The 27,500-nt window shown below is 33.8% G+C and overlaps 1 protein-coding gene across 1 annotated transcript in view; it reads right to left on the bottom strand.

Moving 5' to 3' along the window:
- Positions 1-11,751: 11,751 nt before the first annotated feature.
- The window catches only part of LOC149792488 (uncharacterized), a 67,456-nt gene continuing 51,707 nt past the window's right edge, over positions 11,752-27,500 (bottom strand). Inside the window, exons 3-5 of the mRNA XM_089969400.1 lie at positions 20,150-20,257; positions 15,285-15,426; positions 11,752-13,111 (exon numbers count right to left, since the gene is read on the bottom strand). Coding sequence (XP_089825526.1) covers positions 13,067-13,111; positions 15,285-15,426; positions 20,150-20,257 — 295 coding nt within the window. The 3' untranslated portion in view covers positions 11,752-13,066. The remainder of the gene's footprint in view (positions 13,112-15,284; positions 15,427-20,149; positions 20,258-27,500) is intronic.

Below are 27,500 nucleotides of genomic sequence, written 5' to 3'. Positions count from 1 at the left end.
AAATACTATAGGATATCATGGAACACAGCAAACAAATACTATAGAAGATAATGGAACACAGCAAATAAATACTATAGGCTTTCATGGAACACAGCAAATAAATACTATAGGCTTTCATGGAACACAGCAAATAAATACTATAGGATATAATGGAACACAGCAAATAAATACTATAGGCTTTCATGGAACACAGCAAATAAATACTATAGGATATAATGGAACACAGCAGATAAATACTATAGGATATAATGGAACACAACAAATAAATACTATAGGATATCATGGAACACAGCAAGTAAATACTATAGGATATAATGGAACACAGCAAATAAATACTATAGGATATAAAGGAATACAGCAAATAAATACTATAGGATATAATGGAACACAGCAAATAAATACTATATAATATAATGGAACACAGCAACTAAATACTATAGGATATAACGGAACACAGCAAATAAATACTATAGGATATAATGGAACACAGCAAATCAATACTATAGGATATCATGGAACACAGCAAATAAATACTATAGGATCAAATGGAACACAGCAGATTAGTACTATAGGATATAATGGAACACAGCAAATGAATACTATAGGATATAATGGAACACAGCAAATAAATATTATAGGATATAATGGAACACAGCAAATAAATATTATAGGATATAATGGAACACAGCAAATTAATACTATAGGATATCATGGAACACAGCAAATAAATACTGTAGGATATCATGGAACACAGCAAATAAATACTATAGGCTTTCATGGAACACAGCAAATAAATACTATAGGATATAATGGAACAGAGCAAATAAATACTATAGGATATAATGGAACACAGCAAACAAATACTATAGGATATCATGGAACACAGCAAATAAATACTATAGGATATCATGGAACACAGCAAATCAATACTATAGGCTTTCATGGAACACAGCAAATAAATACTATAGGATATCATGGAACACAGCAAATAAATACTATAGGATATCATGGAACACAGCAAATAAATACTATAGGACATCATGGAACACAGCAAATAAATGCTATAGGATATAATGGAACACAGCAAATAAATACTATAGGATATCATGGAACACAGCAAATAAATACTATTGGATATCATGGAACACAGCAAATAAATTCTATAGGATATCATGGAACACAGCAAATAAATACTATAGGCTTTCATGGAACACAGGAAATAAATACTATAGGATATAATGGAACACAGGAAATAAATACTATAGGATATCATGGAACACAGCAAATAAATACTATATGATATCATGGAACACAGCAAATAAATACTATAGGCTTTCATGGAACACAGCAAATAAATACTATAGGATATCATGGAACACAGCAAATAAATACTATTGGATATCATGGAACACAGCAGATAAATACTATAGGATATCATGGAACACAGCAAATAAATACTATAGGATATCATGGAACACAGGAAATAAATACTATAGGCTTTCATGGAACACAGGAAATAAATGCTATAGGATATCATGGAACACAGCAAATAATTACTATAGATTTTCATGGAACACAGCAAATAAATACTATAGGATGTCATGGAACACAACAAATAAATACTATCTGATATCATGGAACACAGCAAATAAATACTATAGGCTTTCATGGAACACAGCAAATAAATACTATAGGATATCATGGAACACAGCAAATGAATACTATAGGATATCATGGAACACAGGAAATAAATACTATAGGATATAATGGAACACAGCAAATAAATACTATCTAATATCATGGAACACAGCAAATAAATACTATAGGCTTTCATGGAACACAGCAAATAAATACTATAGGATATAATGGAACACAGCAAATAATTACTATAGGATATCATGTAACACAGCAAATAAATACCATCGGATATCATGGAACACAGCAAATAAATACTATCGGCTTTCATGGAACACAGCAAATAAATACTATAGGCTTCATGGAACACAGCAAATAAATACTATAGGATATCATGGAACACAGCAAATAAATACTATATGATATCATGGAACACAGCAAATAAATACTGTAGGATATCATGGAACACAGCAAATAAATGCTATATGATATCATGGAACACAGCAAATAAATACTATAGGATATCATGGAACACAGCATAAAATACTATAGGATATTAAGGAACACAGCAAATAAATGCTATAGGCTTTCATGGAACACAGCAAATAAATACTATATGATGTCATGGAACAAAGCAAATAAATACTATAGGATATCATGGAACACAGCAAATAAATACTATAGGAAATCATGAAACACAGCAAATAAATACTATAGGCTTTCATGGAACACTGCAAATAAATACTATAGGAGATCATGGAACACAGCAAATAAATATTTTAGGTTTTCATGGAACACATCAAATAAATACTATAGGATATAATGGAACACAGCAAATAAATACTATAGGATATCATGGAACACAGCAAATAAATACTATAGGACATCATGGAACACAACAAATAAATACTATAGGAAATCATGGAACACAGCAAATGAATACTATAGGATATCATGGAACACAGTAAATAAATACTATAGGATATCATGGAACACAGCAAATAAATACTATAGGATATCATGGAACACAGCAAATAAATACTATTGCATATCATGGAACACAGCAGATAAATACTATAGGATATCATGGAACACAGCAAAAAATACTATAGAATATCATGGAACACAGCAAATAAATACTATAAGACATCATGGAACACAGCAAATAAATACTATATGAAATCATGGAACACAGCAAAGAAATACTATAGGATATCATGGAACACTCAGATAAATACTATAGGATATCATGGAACACAGCAAATAAATACTACAGGATATCATGGAACACAGCAAATAAATACTACAGGATATCATGGAACACAGCAAACAAATACTATAGGATATAATGGAACACAGCAAATAAATACTATAGGATCAAATGGAACACAGCAGATTAATATTATAGGAGATAATGGAACACAGCAAATAAATACTATTGGATATCATGGAACACAGCAAATAAATACTATAAGACATCATGGAACACAGCAAATAAATACTATAGGAAATCATGGAACACAGCAAAGAAATACTATAGGATATCATGGAACACTCAGATAAATACTATAGGATATCATGGAACACAGCAAATAAATACTACAGGATATCATGGAACACAGCAAATAAATACTACAGGATATCATGGAACACAGCAAACAAATACTATAGGATATAATGGAGCACAGCAAATAAATACTATAGGATCAAATGGAACACAGCAGATTAATATTATAGGATATAATGGAACACAGCAAATAAATACTATTGGATATCATGGAACACAGCAGATAAATACTATAGGATATCATGGAACACAGCAAATAAATACTATAGGATATCATGGAACACAGCAAATAAATACTATAGGATATCATGGAACACAGCAAATAAATACTATAGGATATCATGGAACACAGCAAATAAATAATTCTTCAAAGTATTCCAGCGGCCCGTCTTATAAATAGTATTCACCAGAGGTTTTTTTCTAATGCACGATTTTTGTTCCCAAATTCGCTTAGAAAAACTGTCTTGCCTATCCTCATTCTCTCTCGAACAAATTTGTGCGCCGCGTGCGAATCTTGTTATTAGATTAGTCACGGAATTCATCACATTACTATTTTTGGAGCACTCCGAAAAAAAGGTCGGAATAACGAGCAACTTTATTGAATGATTTAAGGGTTAACACCTCTTAAATCTAAACTGAATATTTGAACGTCGCTTAAAACTAACATTTTGATTATATAATAATAAAAAACGGCTTTATGTCAGAGAGTTATATTAACAAATCATTTCATCCTGTCTAACTTTAGTTAGATTATAATAATGGTCAAATTTATGATAAAATGCGGTATTGGGGCCAATAATACAAAACAGCACTAAGGAATAAGAAATGTGTCAAGAAATGAACGGTAAGAAGTTTAGATTTTGCATAAAGAATTAAATGGATAAAAGAGAATCTAACAAATATACCTGATGACAATTTATTAGGTACATTTTCAAAATCGATGTAGAAGTTTCATCTCGCTTGAGATGACTATTTCAACGACCTTCTTCTTTCATGTGAAGGCTCTTAGCCAAAATCGATAACTTATCAGAACTTCGAGAATTCATGAAATATAAAAAGGAACAAAAACTAACAGTACTTTAATTACTCCATAAATTGTAGCACTTGTTTATTTGTTTTAATTGCAGGGTCATTATGTAGTCTAGCAATTAGATATATATGTTGCACCCTTAATAAGCGAAATAAAACAAAATATATTGGAGACCCCCAAAAATCTGATATTTGTTTAGCTAGAGTTGAGTTTAAAATCGAAAATGATACACCGAGTTGTCCTTTTCGAACACCATTTATTGCTAAAATCCGAATCCGATTCCATACTCTGAGACACAGATCCTAGTCATTTGGAGAATGACATTTCCAAACTATCGTTCCGGAGGTCTAGTGGTTAAGGCGTCCGCCTCGGATGCGGGAGGTCTGGGTTCGAACCCCTGCTGAGTCATAACCAAGACTTAAAAATGGTACTAGCAGATGCCTCGCTTGGTATCAGGACAATGTGACTGGATGAGTCATGATGCCACACTGCAGACATCGTAACGATATGACTGGAATTTAAAAACAATTTTTTTTTTAAAGCTACCTTAAAAATCTTAATCACACATTCACACAATTTCAAACTAACGGAAGGACAACTTTTAAAATATGCCGGAACAAAAAGACATTCTCCAAAATTTTACAAATTGAAAAAGACTTGGTTTTAGTGAAAGTGAACCATTAAATGATAAACTTCATTTAAACGGTTTTTTTACGTTGATTTTATGCAACTAATTGCTTAATGTAGTTGTATGACTTTTAAACCTTTTCTTATAAGTTTATTTTTCTGTTTTGCAGTAAAACAGTTATAGCACTTATCTGAATAGTATTGTTGCGTAAGTGAAGTGTGATTTAGTGGTAACGTGGTATGATTTAGTAGTAACGCATAAGTGTTGTGTGATTTTTAGTAGTAACGCATACATGTGGTGTGATTTAATAGTAACGTGGTGTGATTTAGTAGTAACGCATAAGTGTTGTGTGATAAAGTAGTAACGTGGTGTGATTTATTAGTAACGTATACGTGTGGTGTGATTTATTAGTAACGTGGTGTGATTTTTAGTAGTAACGCATAAATGTGGTGTGATTTAATAGTAACATGGTGTGATTTAGTAGTAACATATACGTGTGGTGTGATTTAGTAGTAACGTATAAGTGTGATGTGATTTAGTTGTTACGTGATGTGATTTGGTAGTAACGTGTAAGTGTGGTGTGATTTAGTAGTAACGTATAAGTGTGGTGTGATTTAGTTGTAACGCATAAATGTAGTGTGATTTAGTAGTAACGTGGTGTGATTTAGTAGTAACGTGGTGTGATTTAATAGTAACGTATAAGTATGGTGTGATTTAGTAGTAACGTGGTGTTTTTTTTAGCAGCAACGTGTGTGATTTAGTTGTTGTTGTTGTTGTTGTTGTTGTTGTGGGGTTTAACGCCATTTCTCAGCACACGATAGGCTATGCATGGCGGCCAGTATTAATGGTGGAGGTAGAACCCGGGACAACCCCGGAAAGAACCACCGACCCACAAGAAGCTACTGGCAAGCTTTCTCACATATCCACATTGACCGAATCCTAGACTCGAACCCACGCAGACAGAGGTGAGATGGCAGTAATCCGTAACGGAGAGCGCTTTAGACCACTCGGCTACTCGGGGCCCTATGAAAGTAGGTAAAAATTCAGTTAATATAAAAGTTGTGTAACATTTGTCTTTCCAGTTCAACTTAGTATGTGGTTCATTTGTGATTTAGTAGCAATGTGGTGTGATTTTTAGTAGTAACGAATAAGTGTGGCATGAATTAGTAGCAACGTATAAGTGTGGTATGATTTAGTGAATTAATAGTAACGTGGTGTGATTTAGTAGTAACGTATAAGTGAAGTGCGATTTAGTAGTAGCGCATAAGTCTGGTGTCATTTAGTAGTAACGTGGTGTGATTTAGTAGTAACGTGGTGTCATTTAATAGTAACGTATAAGTGTGGTGTGACTTAGTAGTAACATGGTGTGATTTAGTAGTAACGTGGCTGATTTAGTAGTAACGTGGTGTGATTTAGTAGTAACGTATAAGTGTGGTGTGAGTTAGTAGTAACGTGGTGTGATTTAGTAGCAACGTGGTGTGAATTAGTAGTAACGTGGTGTGATTTAGTAGTAGCGTATAAGTGTGGTGTGATTTAATAGTAACGTACAAGTGAAGTGTGATTTAGTAGTAGCGCATAAGTGTGGTGTCATTTAGTAGTAACGTGGTGTGATTTAGTAGTAACGTGGTGTGATTTAATAGTAACGTATAAGTGTAGTGTGACTTAGTAGTAGCATTGTGTGATTTAGTAGTAACATGGCTGATTTAGTACGTGATGTGATTTAGTAGTAACGTATAAGTGTGGTGTGAGTTAGTAGTAACGTGGTGTGATTTAGCAGTAGCGTATAAGTGTGGTGTGATTTAGTAATGACGTATAAGTGTGGTGTGATTTAGTAGTAACGTATAAGTGTGGTGTGATTTAGAAGTAACGTGGTGTGATTAATTAGTAACGTATAAGTGTGGTGTGATTTAGTAGTAACGTGGTGTGATTTAGTAATAACGTATAAGTGTGGTGTGATTTAATAGTAACGTATAAATGTGGTGTAATTTAGTAGTAACGTATAAGTGTGGTGTGATTTAGAAGTAATGTTGTGTGATTTATTAGTAACGTATAAGTGTGATGTGATTTAGTAGTAACGTGGTGTGATTTAGTAGTAGCGTCTAAGTGTGGTGTGATTTAGTAGCAACGTATAGGTGTGGTGTGATTTAGTAGTAACGTATAAGTGTGGTGTGATTTAGCAGTAACGTATATAGTGTGGTGTGATTTAGTAGTAACGTATATAGTGTGGTGTGATTTAGTAGTAACGTATAAGTGTGGTGTGATTTAGCAGTAACGTATATAGTGTGGTGTGATTTAGTAGTAACGTATAAGTGTGGTGTGATTTAGAAGTAACGTGGTGTGATTAATTAGTAACGTATAAGTGTGGTGTGATTTAGTAGTAACGTGGTGTGATTTAGTAATAGCGTGGTGTCATTTAGTAGTAACGCATAAGTGTGGTGTGATATAGTAGTAAGGTATAAGTGTGGTGTGATTTAGTAGTAACGTATAAGTGTGGTGTGATTTAATAGTAACGTATAAATGTGGTGTAATTTAGTAGTAACGTATAAGTGTGGTGTGATTTAGTAGTAACGTATAAGTGTGGTGTGATTTAATAGTAACGTATAAATGTGGTGTGATTTAGTAGTAAGGTATAAGTGTGGTGTGATTTAGAAGTAACGTTGTGTGATTTATTAGTAACGTATAAGTGTGGTGTGATTTAGTAGTAACGTGGTGTGATTTAGTAGTAGCGTGGTGTGATTTATTAGTAACGCATAAGTGTGGTGTGATATAGTAGTAAGGTATAAATGTGGTGTGATTTAGTAGTAACGTGGTATGATTTATTAGTAACGTATAAGTGTGGTGTGATTTAGTAGTAACGTGGTGTGATTTAGTAGTAGCGTGGTGTGATTTATTAGTAACGCATAAGTGTGGTGTGATATAGTAGTAAGGTATAAATGTGGTGTGATTTAGTAGTAACGTGGTGTGATTTATTAGTAACGTATAAGTGTGGTGTGATTTAGTAGTAACGCATAAGTGTGGTGTGATTTAGTAGTAACGCATAAGCGTGGTGTGATATAGTAGTAAGGTATAAGTGTGGTGTGATTTAGTAGTAACGTGGTGTGATTTAGCAGTAACGTGGTGTGATTTAGCAGTAACGTGGTGTGATTTAGCAGTAACGTGGTGTGATTTGGTAGTAACTTGGTGTGATTTAGTAGTAACGTGGTGTGATTTAGTAGTGACGTATAAGTGTGGTGTGATATAATAGTAACGTGTTAGTGTGGTGTGATTTAGAAGTAACGTGGTGTGATTTTTTAGTAACGTATAAGTGTGGTGTGATTTAGTAGTAACGTATATAGTGTGGTGTGATTTAGTAGTAACGTATATAGTGTGGTGTGATTTAGAAGTAACGTGGTGTGATTTATTAGTAACGTATAAGTTTGGTGTGATTTAGTAGTAACGTTTAAGTATGGTGTGATTTAGTAATGACGTATAAGTGTGGTGTGATTTAGTAGTAACGTATAAGTGTGGTGTGATTTAGTAGTAACGTGGTGTGATTTAATAGGAACTTGGTGTGATATAGTAGAAAGGTATAAGTGTGGTGTGATTTTAATAGTAACGTGGTGTGATTTAGTAGTAACGTGGTGTGATTTAGTAGTAACGTATAAGTGTGGTGTGATTTAGTAGTAACGTGGTGTGATTTGGTAGTAACTTGGTGTGATTCAGTAGTAACGTGGTGTGATTTAGTAGTAACGTATAAGTGTTTTGTGATATAATAGTAACGTATTAGTGTGGTGTGATTTATGATTTATTAGTAACGTGGTGTGATTTAGTAGTAACGTATAAGTGTGGCGTGATTTAGCAGTAACGTGGTGTGATTTAGTAGTAGCGTGGTGTGATTTAGTAGTAACGCACATTTTGCGACAGAAAAGGCTGACATTGCTCCGACGGCAACTCGTTCTCCTTCCGCCGCCATGCTGTGCCATGTGAATAAAAGCAGGTCTGTAAATAGTTCTCAGTGGTGGTGAATCACATCCTAGATTTCTTTCTTGACCCGATAGAAAAAGACCGATAGATAGATACAATCTTTCTTTTCTTCCATAATGATCTGTGTGGTCTTGTTTCAATATAATTCATAGATTGGGCCTGGCCTTATTTCAATGAAGAAGGATTCAACTATTCACATATTTTCAGTTGGTATTGATGCAGTTTCATAGGCATGAGCTGTCTGGTACTGACATGACAATCTCATGATAAAGTACACTTAAGACACACAGTCAGCAATTTTCCTTGGTGCTGACATGACAATCTAAAGATAAAGTAGATTTAAAACACCCAATGACGATCTAAACATGAGATGGACTTAAAACACAAAATGACAATCTGAAGACAAAGTCCAAATAATACACACAAGGCCAATCTAAAGATAAATTATACTCAATACATACAACGACAATCAAAAGATAGAGTAGACTAAAGAAATACAATGACAATCCAAAGATCAAATGACTTAAGACACACAACGCCAATCTAAAGATAAAATATACTAGATACATAAAACGACAATCTAAAGATAAAGCAGACAATAAATATACAATGCCAATTCAAAGATGAAGTATACTTAAGACACGCAATGGCAATCTCGAGATCAAATAGACTTAAGACACGCAAAGACAATCTCAAGATCAAGTAGACTTAAGACAGGCAACGACAAACTCAAGCTAAAATAGACTTAAGACACGCAATGACAATCTAATAGTAAAGTAGACTTAAGACACGCAATGACAGTCTCAAGATAAAGTAGACGTAAGATACGCATTGACAATCTCAAGATTAAATAGATTTAAGACACGCAATGACAATCTCAAGATAAAGTATACTTCAGACACGCAATGACAATCTCAAAATAAAATAGACTTAAGACACGCAATGACAATATCAAGATAAAGTAGACTTCAGACATGCAATAACATTCTCAAGATAAAGTAGGCCTAAGACACGCAATGACAATCTCAAGATAAAGTAGACCTAAGACACGTAATGACAATCTCAAGATAAAGTAGACTTAAGGCACGCAATGACAATCTCAAGATAAAATAGACTTACGACACGCAATGACAATCTCAAGATAAAGTAGACTTAAGGCACGCAATGGCAATCTCAAGATAAAGTAGACTTAAAAACACTCATTGCCAATCTCAACATAAAGTAGACCTAAAACACGCAATGACAATGTCAAGTTAAAGTTGACTTAAGACATGCAATGACATTCTCAAGATAAAATAGACTTAAGACACGCAATGACAATCTCAAGATAAAGTAGACGTACGACACACAATGACAATCTCAAGATAAAATAGACTTAAGACACGCAATGGCAATCTCAAGATAAAGTAGACCTAAGACACGCAATGACAATCTCAAGATAAAGTAGACCTAAGGCACGCAATGACAATCTCAAGATAAGTAGACTTAAGACACGCAATGACAATCTCAAAATAAAGTAGACATAAGACACGCAATGACAATCTCAAGATAAAGTTGACTTAAGACATTCAATGACATTCTCAAGATTAAATAGACTTAAGACACGCAATGACAATCTCAAGATAAAGTAGACTTAAGACACGTAATGACAATCTCAAGATAAAGTAGACTTAGGACACGCAATGACAATCTCAAGATAAAGTAGACTTAAGACACGCAATGACAATCTCAAGATAAAATAGACTTAAGACACGCAATGGCAATCTCAAGATAAAGTAGACTTAAGACACGCAATGACAATCTCAAGATAAAGTAGACTTAAGACACGCAATGACAATCTCAAGATAAAGTAGACCTAAGGCACGCAATGACAATCTCAAGATAAGTAGACTTAAGACACGCAATGACAATGTCAAGATAAAGTAGACTTAAGACACGCAATGACAATCTCAAAATAAAGTAGACATAAGACACGCAATGACAATCTCAAGATAAAGTTGACTTAAGACATGCAATGACATTCTCAAGATTAAATAGACTTAAGACACGCAATGACAATCTCAAGATAAAGTAGACTTAAGACACGCAATGACAATTTCAAGATAAAAAAGACCTAAGCACGCAATTACATTCTCAAGATAATATAGACTTAAGACAGGCAATGACAATCACAAGATAAAGTAGACCTAAGACACGTAATGACAATCTTAAGATAAAGTAGACTTGAGACACGCCATGACAATCTCAAGATAAAGTAGACATAAGACACGCAATGACAATCTCAAGATAAAGTAGGCAATCTCAAGATAAAATAGACTTGAGACACGCAATGACAATATCAAGGTGAAGTAGACTTGAGACACGCAATGACAATCTCAAGATAAAGTGGACTTGAGACGTGCAATGACAATCTCAAGATAAAGTAGACATTGAGACACGCAATGACAATCTTAAGATAAAGTAGACTTGAGACACGCAATGACAATCTCAGGATAAAGTAGACATTGAGACACGCAATGACAATCTTAAGATAAAGTAGACTTGAGACACGCAATGACAATCGCAAGATAAAGTAGACTTGAGACACGCAATGACAATCTCAAGATAAAGTAGACCTAAGACACGCAATGACAACCTCAAGGTAAAGTAGATTTATGACACGCAATGACAATCTCAAGATAAAGTAGACTTGATACATACAATCTGTTACTTTGCATGGCATTATACTGTGTTGGGTCGTTTTATAGCTGAGATAAAAATAATGCAACAAATTTTGTTTTGTTTGGTTTTTGCCTTGGACTTAACAATGTAAATCTTTTATCGATCACAACTTGGGAGTGAGAGAGAAAGACAGAGTATATGCGTTTATCTGCTGAATATATGCATATAAGATAAATTATTAATAAGAACATACAATATACAAAAGAGAACGGAACTGATAGTTTTAATATGTGAAAAGACATTTAAGTGTCAAAATGCCCGTAACATAATCGCATCAATTAATTGACGGTGTGTAATAACAATAGGTCTACATACTTAAGAGAAATTCATACGAATTATATAATCCTAATATATGGATTTTTATTCTAATAAAATATAAATAAAGGCTACTTATATAAATCCTTGTATTTTTTTTACGCACCTTGAGGACGTCCGTACATTTGGGAAGGAGGTAACAAAAAGAGATACTTTTGGACAAAATCGGTCCTCTAACCAGACTGTTAACTTATAGTTAGACTTCGTGGACAAATAATGTCATATAAAAGTCAATCTGAATCTTGAAAAAATAAAAACGGGGAGGGGCAAAGATGTCGGTACGTAACACTATTATGCTTCGCGTATTTCTGACTTAAAAATCTTCTGTTTATAATTCTTTAAAGTAAGGATCGTGTTCGGGGAGAGATGGGGGTAGGGGTGCAAATAAACTCCTACTCAGCGAAGTACATTCATAATCATCGAAACTTATTTAATGTCAAGAAATATGTAACATCCGATTTCTAAGCTTCGAAAATGATTCTACTTCATCTAGAACTATTTTCAACCCCAGTTTAATTAATTTTTCGCTCAGTATCCGATCGCACGTGCGAAATCCCATGTATCCTCTAAATAATCATATTGAGCTATATCTAAATGATATGTTGTCCTTGAATGATCATAAGTAGGTCGTAGTGATTACAGATGCTTTATATATATATATATATATATATATATATATATATATATATATATATATATATATATATATATATATGGAATTGTATGGCCCTGTTCCCATTTAAAATCGCTTCTGGCAGAAAGTAGGTAAATGTGACCTACATGCATTGTTCTCGCCCCAGTTTCATCTGACCTTTCCTATTCCGTTGTATTCATAAGTTGATCTTGATTTCATAAAGACCGAGAGCATACCATATATTTTTTACAGATACGAAAAAGGTTTGAATTATTACGAATCATAAAATAAATATTCAATTTATCGATACCAGGCAATGCAAAGTCACTTATATGTGTTAGCCTCTGTAATTATTAAATAATTGTTTATTTCCAGCGTACTGATCCCAAACTGGTCCTCTGCCAATAAATTCCCAAGAAATTTTCTGTTTACGTCGGTTTTTAAATGCATACATTGTTTGTTTTAAACTCCTATTAGTAATGGAGTGGGTATAAATAATTTATTGAATTTTATTCACACGTACAAAAAGTTGATATGTCACGGTTCTACAAAGAGAAAAGAACTAGTCCTCTCTCATACAACTTCATTGTAGTCTGCGTTCCACATCCCTCGAGGGTCCTGAAACGAAAGAATACGTAAATGCAATTAGTGACATCTGCATCTTGTTCTTTTCGCTTAATTTTGTCTTTCATTTCGACCGTAATAGGGAGTGTTTGTCGGTAATCTTTAATCGGCTATCAGCTATTATTTGCTTATGACCCGTAATTTTATTACTAGGAAATAGTCGTATGATGAGATGAGAGTATGCTTTTTTGTCGTTTCGTGAAGACTTATCTTTCTATTTATCCATCTGATTCTTTATCTGTCTGTCTATTACATCTATCTGCCTACCTATTTATTATCTATTTATCGTTTGTCTATCTGTCTGTCTATCTATCCACTTATCAATATCTCTGTTTATCTATCTACATGTTTCTATATGTCTCTCCATCCATATATATATATATATATATATATATATATATATATATATATATATATATATATATATATATATATATATATATATATATCGCTGGACTGTCTATCTATCTACTTGTCAAACCTTTCATGGATGCTTCATAGTAACCTTTTAATTTTGCGACTTTTTTTCACCAGACGAATGTATTATCGTACGAATTTAATACCAGATGACTAAAACATTAGAAAAAAAAGAAAATACATGATGCAGTGAAATGAACATGTTCAATGGGACATGTTTGGTTTTTCTCTGTCTGTTTGTCGCTCTCTCTCTCTCTCTCTCTCTCTCTCTCTCTTCTTTTATGAAGACACAACGAACATTTCAGTTAAAATCACACAATTCTGTAATATGAAAAGAAGAACAGGATGCTCAATTAACTACTTTGATAATTTTGTTTGTAATTCTCCTTCAAAGTTAGCAAATATCGTCTAATCATTACCTAATTTTTTTGTACGGACCCGTGACGATAATTCGATATATTTGCCAGCTGAATGATGCAAATAAACAATTTAGAAAGTTTCAAAAATGTGCAAGATATGTTGACAGATCACTGGAACAAAATGTAAAATGGAAGAATATTCAATCAATATAAATTAAAGAAAAAGGAAACATTTCGGCAATGAAGGAAATAAAGTTAATTTCGCTGAGTTTGCAGACGGAGACTGAGTAATTAGGTTTGTGTTCGCATTAGGCTTTATTCCTTTACTAGCTAATTCATGTCTGATCTAGGAGCAAGGAAATACGATGAAAGTTGACGAAAAGCCTCGAGGGTGATAACATTTAGACATTAGGGAATGAGGAATTTTCGACATAGTACCAGACCTCCTGTAAGCAAGGCCTAAAACATGAACGAGAAGACTAAAAAACATACGATAAAAAAAATTGAATCACTATATATCTTAAATCCCACCCTACAATTTCGAAGTATCTGTAAATAATGGATCAGCGGATTAAGCAACAACAAATTTCCTAATAACGAGACAACGAAAGAAACTGTAAGACAGCACTGAGAAAGCAACACTTTTTATGATAGAATATAATAAATGGCAATATTTCAAACAGAAAAATAAAACGCTTAAATGAGGTGCTTCAGAGAGCTTTCTTCAAAAGTCTCGGTCTGTTCAGAAAGAACCAAGCTTAGCTTGTTGGGCATTTGTCCATAAAGAGGTCAGTTTGTGAAGTTAAAATATTTATTCGACAAGAGAAGATATAATTTTGTGGGTTATCTTGCATCAAGTATTTATGATCTTCAAAATATGCGATAAAGTCAGACTGCAGTTTAAATAAAGCATGAAATAAGTAACTGTGCGCTTTTTAACGTTTTTTTTAATAGAGGTTTTCCAACTTTAAAATTCTATCTGGTACCTGTCAGTCTACTTATCGATAAGCAGATCTCTATTTTAATCAGATTAAATGGAACCAGGCACGCACAAAACATGCATCGAGGACAAATCGTTAGTAAGCATGACCTTCTATATGCCATATGTTTCATTGATATTTCTTTCTCTTCCTTCTACAATCAGACTGCCGTTTTCTCTTGATTTTTTTTCTTTTTCTTCTCCTTTTCATTTCTCGATTGTAGAATTAACACATTTCGTTTTTTATTACACCTTCTTTCTTTGACTGGCATGATGGTGATGAAAATATTTACACAGAAATATAAGATGCAAATGGCGAACATCTGGATCTTAAAGAGAGAGAGAGAGAGAGAGAGAGAGAGAGAGAGAGAGAAGGGGTGAGAGTGGCTAGTCCCAGGACTATGCAATTTACCATAAGGGGTATCTTATCGAGATCCTGTTGTAGAGAGGACTGTTCCGTGTAACTGTTCAATGCCTGATCGTCCCGCCATATTGGCTGATAAGGAAATTTGGTACTCTGCCCGTCATCTACACTTATTTTATTCTGTAAAAGGCTAAAACAACAGTGGATGCATATCAGAGAAAACATTTACATTGGCAACGGCTACACTATAACTTTAAGGTGCAAACAAAACGTAGTTCAAGGATATCCTGTATTTGGACCAGATTTTAACATATTTTGCAAAATTTCGGTGATTCTTGTCTTGAACTTTTCTCGTTCCAGATTTTTATATACAACGTTTCACGACTTCAATCACTAAAGAAAAAAGGAAGCTACCCAAAAGAGCAACATTGTATATTTGTCGAAGGGATTGTAGATGCAACTTGGGAGGTACAATTTTAGTGTACAAAACCTGACAGGGTACATTTTTTACCTCCTGGGATTATATATGATATTCTGTGTAACAGTGTTGTGGAGGGTTCGATATAATAATAATACCAATAATAATACTAATACTACTACTACTACTAATAATAATAATAATAATAACAACAACAATAATGATAATAATAATAATAATAATAATAATAATAATAATAATAATAATAATAATAATAATATTATTATTATTATTATTATTATTATTATTATTATTATTATTATTAAGTACAAAAATAATGTGATATGATTTGCAGTTAACTATCGCAGATCACATAAATTGTTGACTGCACATTGATCATTGCACTGTAAGGAAAACTAGAGCAAATGAATTGGCTTGCCAGAGCAAATAACCATGATAGTGTATTACCTACTCCATCGACACACCACCACCCCTGCGTGATAACTACAACCCATTACAGTACTTCATATTACAAGATCCGTCGCAAAATATATGAAGCGTTTTTTCAACTATGATTTCATAGCAAATATTTCTTCAGAAAATATTACAAAATAATAAATATTTTTTTTATCTGACCAATTGGACCTCTCAAAGGGATTCGTGAATTTCCATCCTGCAGTTTATGAAGAGATGTAGTAACAGGCTGGCAGACGGGCGGACGGAAAGTCAGTGGGTATCAAACTATCTATGACACATTTTATTATAAAATTCGGTACGAGCAAACTTCGTGTGGGTCAAGGTCAAATACTTACATTTCTTGTTAAAGTTTCTTTTTTTATTTTTACAAAGCGAACAAATTAAGTAGTGGTGAAGCAGATTCTCATTCGCATATGTTTGTTGGCACAGGTGAAAATAGTAATAAATTGTTTTGTCGCGTTTGTTGGCACAGGTGAAAATAGTAATAAATTGTTTTTGTCGCGTTTGTTCATTGGCCAGGCTTACTAGAATCTGATAATGTTGTCTTCGACTTAAAGCATCATTAATACTTAGATAAAATTGATGACTTGGAACTCACATTAATCCGACATCAATCATGCTTCTAACGCTTTACTTTGATACACAAAAACTAATTGGTTTGGGTTAAATAGCTATTTTCTCGAACTAACACATTTATTTCTTTTGCAACTAGCAACCTTTAATTTGATGACAAATTTATATATGACTAATTATTTCGACTTATCCACAGTCCTCCATTCATAATTTGTTGTTGGTATTTACTTTTTAAACAATGTGTCAGTTATCCGGGATCTATTTCATTCATTCAAATACACGTTCAACAACTATTTCTAAGTGACCGCCATTCGCTCTTAGACTTTCTCTGAGGACTTAAAAATAGGAATTTATCACCTGAATGTTTTCACTCTATTTTGCGGAAATGGCAAATAATGAAAGACGCGCAAAAATAGATTCATAATCCAAATTTAAATAAAGATAAAATTAAAGTCCACATTCAAACATAGGTTGTTGACGAAAAAGAATAGGCTAAATGAATTAGGGAAAATCGAATACTGGATCAAAATACCAGCTGAGGACTGAGGACATGTAGCTGTGGATCTCAGATAGATAAAGATAACGGTTGTTCTTCTTTCATTTTAACTAGATCTCAGGAATCAAATACAAACATTTGTTTTTAAAATTACGTCTTGCAAACTGTAAGACATGTCTCCTCCTATTTAGATATGAAAAATATAATAAAAATATAACTCAAAATAACGTAATATTTAAAATATGTAATAAATATATTGGAGGATAAATCAATTAATTCGCCAAAGCGATATAACATTCCGTACCAAATCGTAGAATTTGGTTTCTAAAATGGTATTTGAGGCCTAACTGTATCTAGATAATGTATTATCTATTGAATTCTAGTTTATATATATATATATATATATATATATATATATATATATATATATATATATATATATATATATATATATATATATATATATATATATATATATATATATACATATATATACATATATATACACATATATACACACATATATATATATATATATATATATATATATATATATATATATATATATATATATATATATATATATATATATATATATATATATATATATATATATATATATATTTATATATCCCGTATAGGTCGAAGCAGTGGTGACCAACAGTTCAGGCCACGCAGAAGGTAATGTAAGTCTGAAATGTCTTATACAGGTCATGCAGATGGTACCGTTATTCTCGATTCACTTATACCGGCCATGCAGATGGATTCGTTTATACAGACCATTAGTTAGTATCGACCTTTAATGTATCGTTAGTCTCGATTCGTTGATACAGGCCATACAGGTAGTACCTTCGTTTATATTTGTTGATACACGCCATGCATATCGTATGGTTCTCTCTTTTGTCTTATGCATGCCATGCAGATGGTTCCGTTAGTCCTATTTGTTGATACAGGCAACGCAGATCGTATAGTTAGTCTTATTTGTTGATACAGGCCATGCAGATCGTATCGTTAGTCCTATTTGTTGATACAGGTCATGCAGATCGTATCGTTAGTCATATTTGTTGATACAGGTCATGCAGATCGTGTCGTTAGTCCTATTTGTTGATACAGGTCATGCAGATCGTATCGTTAATCTCAGTTCTCTTATAAATGCCGTACAGATGGTAGCGTTAATCTCAGTTCTCTTATAAAGGCCGTACAGATGGTAGCGTTAATCTCAGTTCTCTTATAAAGGCCGTACAGATGGTAGCGTTAATCTCAGTTCTCATATAAAGGCCGTACAGATGGTAGCGTTAATCTCATTTCCCTTATAAAGGCCGTACAGATGGTAACGTTAATCTCAGTTCTCTTATAAAGGCCGTACAGATGGTAGCGTTAATCTCAATTCTCTTATGCAGGCTGTACAGATGGTAGCGTTAATCTCAGTTCTCTTACAAAGGCCGTACAGATGGTAGCGTTAATTTCGGTTCTCTTATAAAGGCCGTACAGATGGTAGCGTTAATCTCAGTTCTCTTATGCAGGCCGTACAGATCATTCACTATTATTGTCACCTGTGAGTTTCTATATATTTTCGCAAATGTTGATATAAATTCAATTTGATTGGATTAAATTTAATTTGTAATGAGCACAAATGTAAGATTATATTTATAGCACGACGGAAAATGCCGATGCTATTGGACCAAACATCGGACAAGTTTACTAAAATGACATTCTGAAGACTCGGTCGCTACACCTTTTCTTTTCATGAGGTTTTGGCGTCACGATACGAGCATTTTAACATATATATATACCACAGAAGTCATGTGATAACTTGAATATCTCAAATTTCTATGAGACTTTTTTCAGGCGTGTCGATTCCACCGTGGATATTAAAAACAAACGCAGCACTGAATATGGCAGAAGAAATAGCATTCACCTTGTTGGGCATTTTTTTTGAAGGGAAGATTACTGGACTAAATCTTTAGGTGATGGTGTGGATGACATACATCATGACGGTGCTGGTTTCCATTCATATGGCTGTCATTTAATTCAGTTTGCCAAATGTAACATTTTTTGTGTTACGTGACATTCGCATTAAGTTATTAGGAGGAATGCCATGGTTGTATAACTTTCTGTCAGTTGTGAGATCAGCATTTGTCTTTGTAAGATATTAATTTATGTTATAGATTGACGTTTGATCAACATTTGTCCGGGGGATGGAGGTGGTTGCAAAAGTCATAGTTTGTGGTGGCAGTATTGTAAAGGTGACGGCCTGCGGAACTGCCGATTGGTGGGCATTTATTTGAAGGATTTTCTCAGTTCTCACATTCTCCGTTACTAATGTTTTAGTTTTCCTTTGGCATTTGGAAGTTCTGAAGTGAATATGTCAACGTGTTCACAAATTTAAAAATCGCAAACACTGTATAAAGTATTTATAAATCGCAAACACTATATAAATGTGCTAAGCAATCATGATGAGAAATGTTTACCCAAAAAGATAATCTTAGAAGTGATAATTGGTGCCATATATAATTTCATTGAACCTCTGCTTGCAATATGGAGGAGAGAGAAATGTGCAGTGCAAAGGCTAACCTGAATAATTCTAATTTTCATCTCGTCTTCAAGTAAAGATGTTCTAAGTATGTAAAATCCTTATGTAATTAATTAATTAGAAACAATACTTTTAATTAGAAACAATACTTTTAATTAGAAACAATACTAGAAACAATACTTTTAATTAGAAACAATACTTTTAATTAGAAACAATACTTTTAATGAACCAGTCGAAACTTCGTCAACCTTTGTTGTCGCATGCAAGAAAGATTGTAGCAGAGCCCCTTTCCTACTAATTATCTATTTATTAGTCTTTCTTCGAAAAAATATGAGGATATTCAAATGTTGTAAACACGTACCAGGTACGACTGTCATTTATATTGCAGATAAGTTAACTTCATAAGAATTCGTTACCTTTGTAAAACTTTGATTAAAGTACTGGGCATTCTTCGATCGCTTTGATCTAATACACTATTTCGTTTTGCTGCTACGCCAAGGCATCTTGGTGCGAAGGGGTAATTCCTGAAATAGAATTATAAATAAGGCTTTAATATCTCTGAAATTTCTAAATATGAAACATTGAGTCCGTTCCGGATATGTGAACAACATAATCTTTAATATTGAATCACACCAGGTGAAAATAACTTGTCTAAAATATGTATCAGTACAAGCGTACGCATCAGTAAATAGATCCAATGAATTCAGTAAAGCTCATGTAACTGATAAGTGATCCATTGCCTACATCAAAGAAAATCCAAACACGCCGTTAAACAGCTATTTAAATTCTCATATAATGTTTTTTTAGAAAGCAGAGTCTATGCTGGAAGTGAAGGATTGCGTCTTTATATCGTCATAGACTAACTGTCAGAATCTGTGGATGTTTTGTGTCAATGAACTTTATTGAATAATTTACGGTCCTTCAATAATTACTCCTGGAATATAAAATATTTTCATCAGAAACTTCTCAACAATCCAGTGAAAATGAATACATTAGGGAAATTCTATCACTTTCCGCAGATCGATTTACTACCGTACTAATATTTTTACGAGTTAGTAATTTTTACTTTTGATGCGTCTACTATAGGCAAACACGTAAAAGGTATATGAACCAAAAGCCAGTACTAGCTGATTCCCTGTTCAAACAATCTTCAAATCGGAAAATCAATTACGGATCCCATTTCTGAGCCAATTTCGCAAATATTAGCATCAGTAAAAATATTCCGCTATACGGTAACAAAGCTAGTAAAGAATAGTGCGACATACAGGGCTAATCCAACTCATTATTGTGAAGCAAGGACACGCTGAAATAGAATGTGTATATATATATATATATATATATATATATATATATATATATATATATATATATATATATATATATATATATAACTTTTAATGTACATATTTATTATCCGTCTATTCTTGATCTATGTTGTGGTGTTCCAAAAGTGGTCTTTTCTTGGACCTGTTCTCTTGACTCTATATACTAAGTCGCTCTCAAATGTCATAGATCATCACCCAGTGTTTCACCAACTGTACGCTGATGACACCCAAATATACAAATCTAGCCACCCAACTGAAGTTGATGCTGCCATCCAAGGTGTAGAGATGTGCATTTCCGATGTGAAATCATGGATGACATGTAACAAGCTGCAGATGAATGATTATAAAACTGAGGCCATTCATGATTACAACACAAAGACTTTATTAGTCACATTCTTTACCTCAAACAATATACCGCTTATGTGGCTTAGTGGTTAGAGCGTCCACCTCGGATACGGGAGGTCGTGGGTTCGATCCCCGGCGGAGTCATACCAAAAACTTATAAAATGGTACTAATAGCTGCCTCGCTTGGCGCTCAGCATTAAGAGGTTAGTGTTAGGACTGGTCAGCCTGGTGTCAGGATGATGTGACCGGGTTTGGATTTAGACATGCTAGATGTCTGCGACATCATGCCCCAGTGCTAGACATTACTATAAGCTGCCACACTGCAGACATCGTAGCGATATGACTGAAAAATTGTTAAAGCTACATTAAAAATCCAAATCACACACACACCTCAAACAATAAATATCAGCAACACCAAAATTAAATTCACACAGTCAGTACGAAACCTAGGTGTTACTCTCGATTGCACCAACATGTCATGAACATATACAAGGCTGCATATCCTGAGCAATTATCTTTCATTTGATGCTACTTTCAAGACTAGACTATTGCAACTGAGTTATGTCTGGTTCGTCTCAATATATACTCCAGAAACTTCAAAAAGTTCAAAACACAGCTGCTTGGATCATCCTTAGAGAACCACGATCAGAACACACCTCCCCCCCCCCACTCTGTACCCTCCACTGGCTATCCATTCGATTCAGAATCAAACACAATTTTTTTTCTGTGCTACATTTCACTGCTGAGCTCCAGTCCAACATACCTATCTGACCTCATCCATGTGTACACACCAGCAAGATATTTACTCTCCTCTTCTGACATTCGTATTTTCATTATTCCCACTATGGACAACGTTCTTTTTCATACAAGGGCCCAGCAACGAATTGCCCACTGAATGTAGACACAAAGACACAGTGATCTCATTCAAGAGCACAATTAAAACTCACCTACTTCGACTGCAAGAACAGACTTAAAAACGTAATAATGTTTCCTTACGTTGAATATTTTTAGCATGTTTTCTGTTTTCTAATTTGATGGTGTCTTGTTTGTAATCATATTATTATAAACGATTTTTTTAGGTGTTGTCTAATGTTGTAAAGCGCTTAGAGTTTCTAAAGATTAGGCGTTATACAAAGTCCTCATTATTATATATTTATACGTGTTTGCTGACCCTTTGGCTTATTTATTCGTGCCAGGCACTTGTTTGCTGACCACGTGGGCACATTACATTTCTTCCTGTAAGTACTGTTTAAACTAAAGTCACAAGATTTCACAAGAGTAATAATATAAAGTGACAAAAGGGATCATAAAATATTGTTTACTGAAAGGGCTTTCCCTAATGTGTTTTATTGTTTCATTTACCAAGGCGTTAATGCAACAATACCACACAAAAAAAATTGTTGGCATTGCTGCAGTATGTGACAGTTGTTGCAATGTTACGATGCTGACTTTGCAAAAATAAACAAAATTTTACCCGCATTGCTTTAACGAATATACCGATGTATATACATATACAACATAAGTTAACGTCAGTGGTGTACGTATTCATTCTACTAAGAAAATTCCCTTCTCTGATAGTTCCATACAAACTGACATCTGATCTTGAAGAAAATATTAACCTTTTTTCCTACACATTAAAACGCCTGTAATCGATGTATAACGGTTATGGAGACAGCTGACCTTGAAGGTCCAACCTTTCGCTATGTCTTGAGTGTCTGTTATACCAGACAGGTGTCAATGTATTCGCTACCAATAAAGGACACTGATCTGAGCTTCCTATGACCCTTCCCACCCTTTAATGATATTTGGACATTTCTGTTGTAGTGTTGGTTCAGAGACATTTGTCTATCGGAAGTTGGAATTAGCCGGTGTCGGAATAAAGTAACCGCTAACTAGCCGGCTTAGCAAACCTTAACGACCTTTTGTCGATATATAACTTCATGAAATCGATATTTTCTCAGAAATTGTGAGTATAATATTCTTTTGTCCTTAATCCGCTAAAAGACGAGAGGAAACTTCAGCGTTGATGAAATTTAACCTGGAATTCGCCATTATCATTCTTAGTCACATGACTACACAACTACCGCAACCTACATGTCAATGCCATCAGAGGTCAAACTCGGATTATAAAAGACATGCAAGATAACTTAAGTCAACATTTTAATTTCGATGGATCACAATAAAATAAGAGTTACACAAAAATGTTTGCCAGTAGATGATATTTGTTCTTGCCATTAGATTTAAATGATATTTAATATAATGGAAACGAGATGCAATCATGCGATTGGGATATCCAGTATTCAAATTCCTACTGACAATATGATTTTCCCATGATGCACGACTTTAAACATTAATTTTCTTTTTTTAATGACTAGATTCTTTATTTGTATCCCTTCAACTGTGTGAACTATTATGATGCATAGTTTGCAGCAACAATCAGAGAACAATTCTAACATAATTTGTAAGTTAGCCTATGATTTAGTATTTCCGGTTACATGTTAGGCTAGACTGGTGCTGATTCCGTTATTTCCAAATCAATACCTGCCAACAAAGCTGGCGATTGTAACTAATGTTTTTTGTCAACGATTCCACGTCAGATAAATGTAACATAGATGAACATTTTGTTCGGAAAATTGCTTCTGTTGATTGTCCGTCATTTCTGCAGTAATCTGATTACAAAATAAAGCAAGCTAAATCCTAATTTATGTCAGACAGGTTAGTTATAGATCACAGGGAAACAGTTTAGGAGTGACATGCCGCGTTACTCAATCACTTCATAGATCAGTGGTGCTAAAAACTAGGAACGATATTTCCTTACGAACATTCTGAAATGCATATCAATTTAAAGGCATACGTGCAAGGTACTGCGCTCCGGACATTCAGCGTCAAAATCAGGCAAATATTTCGGAGGACTCGCACGTTTAATCAAAACCAACCAAACAAAAAATTGCATAGTTTTCTGAAAATCGCTATTTGGTATACATGCATCAGCTGAAGGTACAAATTAAATATGCTGAACGTTCAACATTTTACAGTAGGGGATAAAAAGTCTATTTATTGTCATCACGTATTTGACAAAAAAAAAACCCTCGCAAAAATAAAATGAAATAAAAATTGCGAGATATCTTCTGTATATACTCCCATGTCTGGTACCACATCTCCTATACTGCTGGGAGGAAATTTATAGAACTTGGTGGTTGTGTTGCCCCTATTATAACCTCTACGAGAATTTAATTTTATATTTGCTATCACTCTTGGTGTCTCTTGCAGGTGGTCAAAAATCAGATGTATACAAGTAAAGTACAACGACAGTCTCAAATATTTTCTGAATCGAATTTAAATATGCAGCATTACCAGAAAGACACATCATACAAGAGATGGATTTTACATTTGACCCATGGGTCACTATCTCTGTTGATGGGGAAAGAGGGGACTTTCGAATATGCGGTAAAAAGCATCTTTCTGGGATGGCGACCCATTGAAGTATTTTCCAATTAAAAGGGATCACGTGTTCGAACATAATCATAGTAAACGTTTGTTTTTACATCTATAATTCTGCGACTGGAATTTTATGTTTACTTAAATGTTTTAAATACAATACATGAAATGAAAGGGAGGAAAGAATCACCTGATTTCGAACTGATTTCTTGCGGTATATATTTTCAAATTTACCCGTGAGTCATTTGTAATTTTGAATCAGAATACACTCGAACGAACCGCAAGAATTTAATGTTCTTGCAGTCAACATATATTCCCTTTTAGTATCTGAGGATACTATCATGCTAAATTGAGCATGGCTTCAAACTGACTTTATATTGGTCACACGAACAAAAAGGTATGCGCATATGCAACAAACTAAAGTCTTCGTCAACGTGATTATGGAGGATCATTTACTTAAATTAAATGAAATATAAATTGTTTGGTTCTGGAATTGAATTCTAATATAGTTTAACTTAAGTTTATTCAAACATGAAAACGAAGACCTCAGTCTGCTGTTGTACTAAGAGCTGCGAATCACGATTTGTGCTATTCATTTGAAGTCATGTTCAAAGCTAACATCATAGAACATGATATATCCACTCAGTAACGGCCTTAGCAAATGCGAGGCCCAATCTGGATTATTTTTGCAAGGCCCGCTGAAATTACGCACGGGGCCCCCTGTAAGCACGGCATTTGGAAATAATATTTTAAATAAGTTTTATATGATATTGAACTTAAAATTTTCTTCCATCATTTTAAAATTACTTTCTCTCCGTAGATATTTTTTTTTTTACAAATTGCTAACACGCGAGGCCCCTGTGAGCACTGGGCCCTATTGGGCCCAATCGGTCCAATCGGTTTGAGGCTGGCCTGTATCCACGCTTTACGTGACGGTAGATCTGGCACTTTCCATTCGGGTAACGTATTTCATGGATACATATAGTAATATATTGCCTACTAAGCAAATTCGCGCACACTTCTGGGATAGAATATTTATGGAAACGAGAATGGTTGATAAATGCTTTTTGACACGGCCCTAGGATTTGGAATCTTTGTGGAAACAAGAGCGGTAAATACACGTGTTCTTACACGGTCACACGAGTTGGAATCTTTATGGAAACAAGAACGGTTAATATATGTTTTCTTACTAGGTCCCACGTGTTGGGATCTTTATGGAAATAAGAATAGTTAATATATGTATTCTTACAAGGTCAAACGAGTTGGAATATTTATGGAAACATGAACGGGTAATATATGTGTTCTTACACGTTCCTACGAGTTGGAATCTTTATGGAAACAGGAACGGTTAATATATGTGTTCTTGCAAGTTCACAAGAGCTGGAACCTTCAAGGAAACGAGGATTGATGAAACATGCATCCTTACAAGGTCCAACAAGTTAAAATCAAATAATGCCTAGAAATTACTAAATGTACTCTCTTTTTATATATTGCCTAATATCTGACATGTCATGTATCTCCATAATATGGAATTTTTAAAAAAAAATTTAAATTAATTCTTTAAACATGCATTATTTATTTATTTACGTACTTATTTCAATTGCTCATATATTACATTTAGTGATCTGAGTCATATAAATCTTTGTGTTTTACTTTATATTCTAAGAGGCAAATAGTCTGGTTTGTACATTACTTCTTTGATCCAGAAGTGAGATATTCCTTTCCAATATCTAACTACAGGTAACCTTGACATTGGTTGAGAATTCCCTTACAGTGTATGTCATTGTACTCCTCGCGTAAGAAACAAATGCAATTATTACTACAATGATACGTGTGAATAAAATTTTTGCGGTAGCTGATTTTTTTAAATAAGTCAAAGTGTTGCTCTTTAATTTGATTTACTGGAGTCTATCCGAGCAACGTCTTTCCACTACAACATTGATATTGACATCTAGATGTCAGTGACATGGCCTGAGGACCACGCCACCTACAGTTAATACAGTTATAAGTCAAAAGAGTGATCCTGTTAAGACATGCGCAAGTCATACATTTAAAAATTTGGCGAAATCTACCCATAATGCCACTATATAATCATGCTCCTATGAGATTTCAACAATCTCACTTCGTAAAGATAACATGTCTGCAATGAATTTTGAAAAAAATCTGTTGAGTAATAAACTCGTTTGAGATTCTTAAGGGAGAAGCCCCAAACTGAATATTCGTTTGTGTCCACTAATCGCACAAAGTTGTTTTCTTTTTTTTTATTAAACATTTTATCCTTTACTTGTTCATGAGATGTAAAAAGATTTCTCATGCGTGATCTTTTCTCTGTGTCCTGTAATATGTAGGTACGTAGCGTTAATGTTACTTTTAGTTTCTCTATCCTCTTTGTCTCATTGTATGTTTGCTATCTCGGATTTTTGAATGTACGTCTTACCTACGCCAATTATGGAACGATCCTATTTTGTCACATAGAATGTTCCGCATCTGTATTTTGTACTGTTATGTATATGTAATCTGTATCACATGTTTCTCGTTTCTTAATGGTTCATGTTATGTATTTTTGTAGTTTGTACTTGACCTTGTCCAAAATCAAGTTAATGTTGTAACTGACCAGTGACATTTATTTTGTAAACAACATAATACATAGCTAATATTT

Source organism: Sinohyriopsis cumingii, chromosome 9 (assembly GCF_028554795.1).
Source record: "Sinohyriopsis cumingii isolate HCF-2022 chromosome 9, ASM2855479v2, whole genome shotgun sequence".
Classification (NCBI taxonomy): Eukaryota; Metazoa; Mollusca; class Bivalvia; order Unionida; family Unionidae; genus Sinohyriopsis; species Sinohyriopsis cumingii.
Note: the sequence above shows the minus strand (reverse complement) of the source record. Positions and strands in the feature narration are given on the sequence as shown.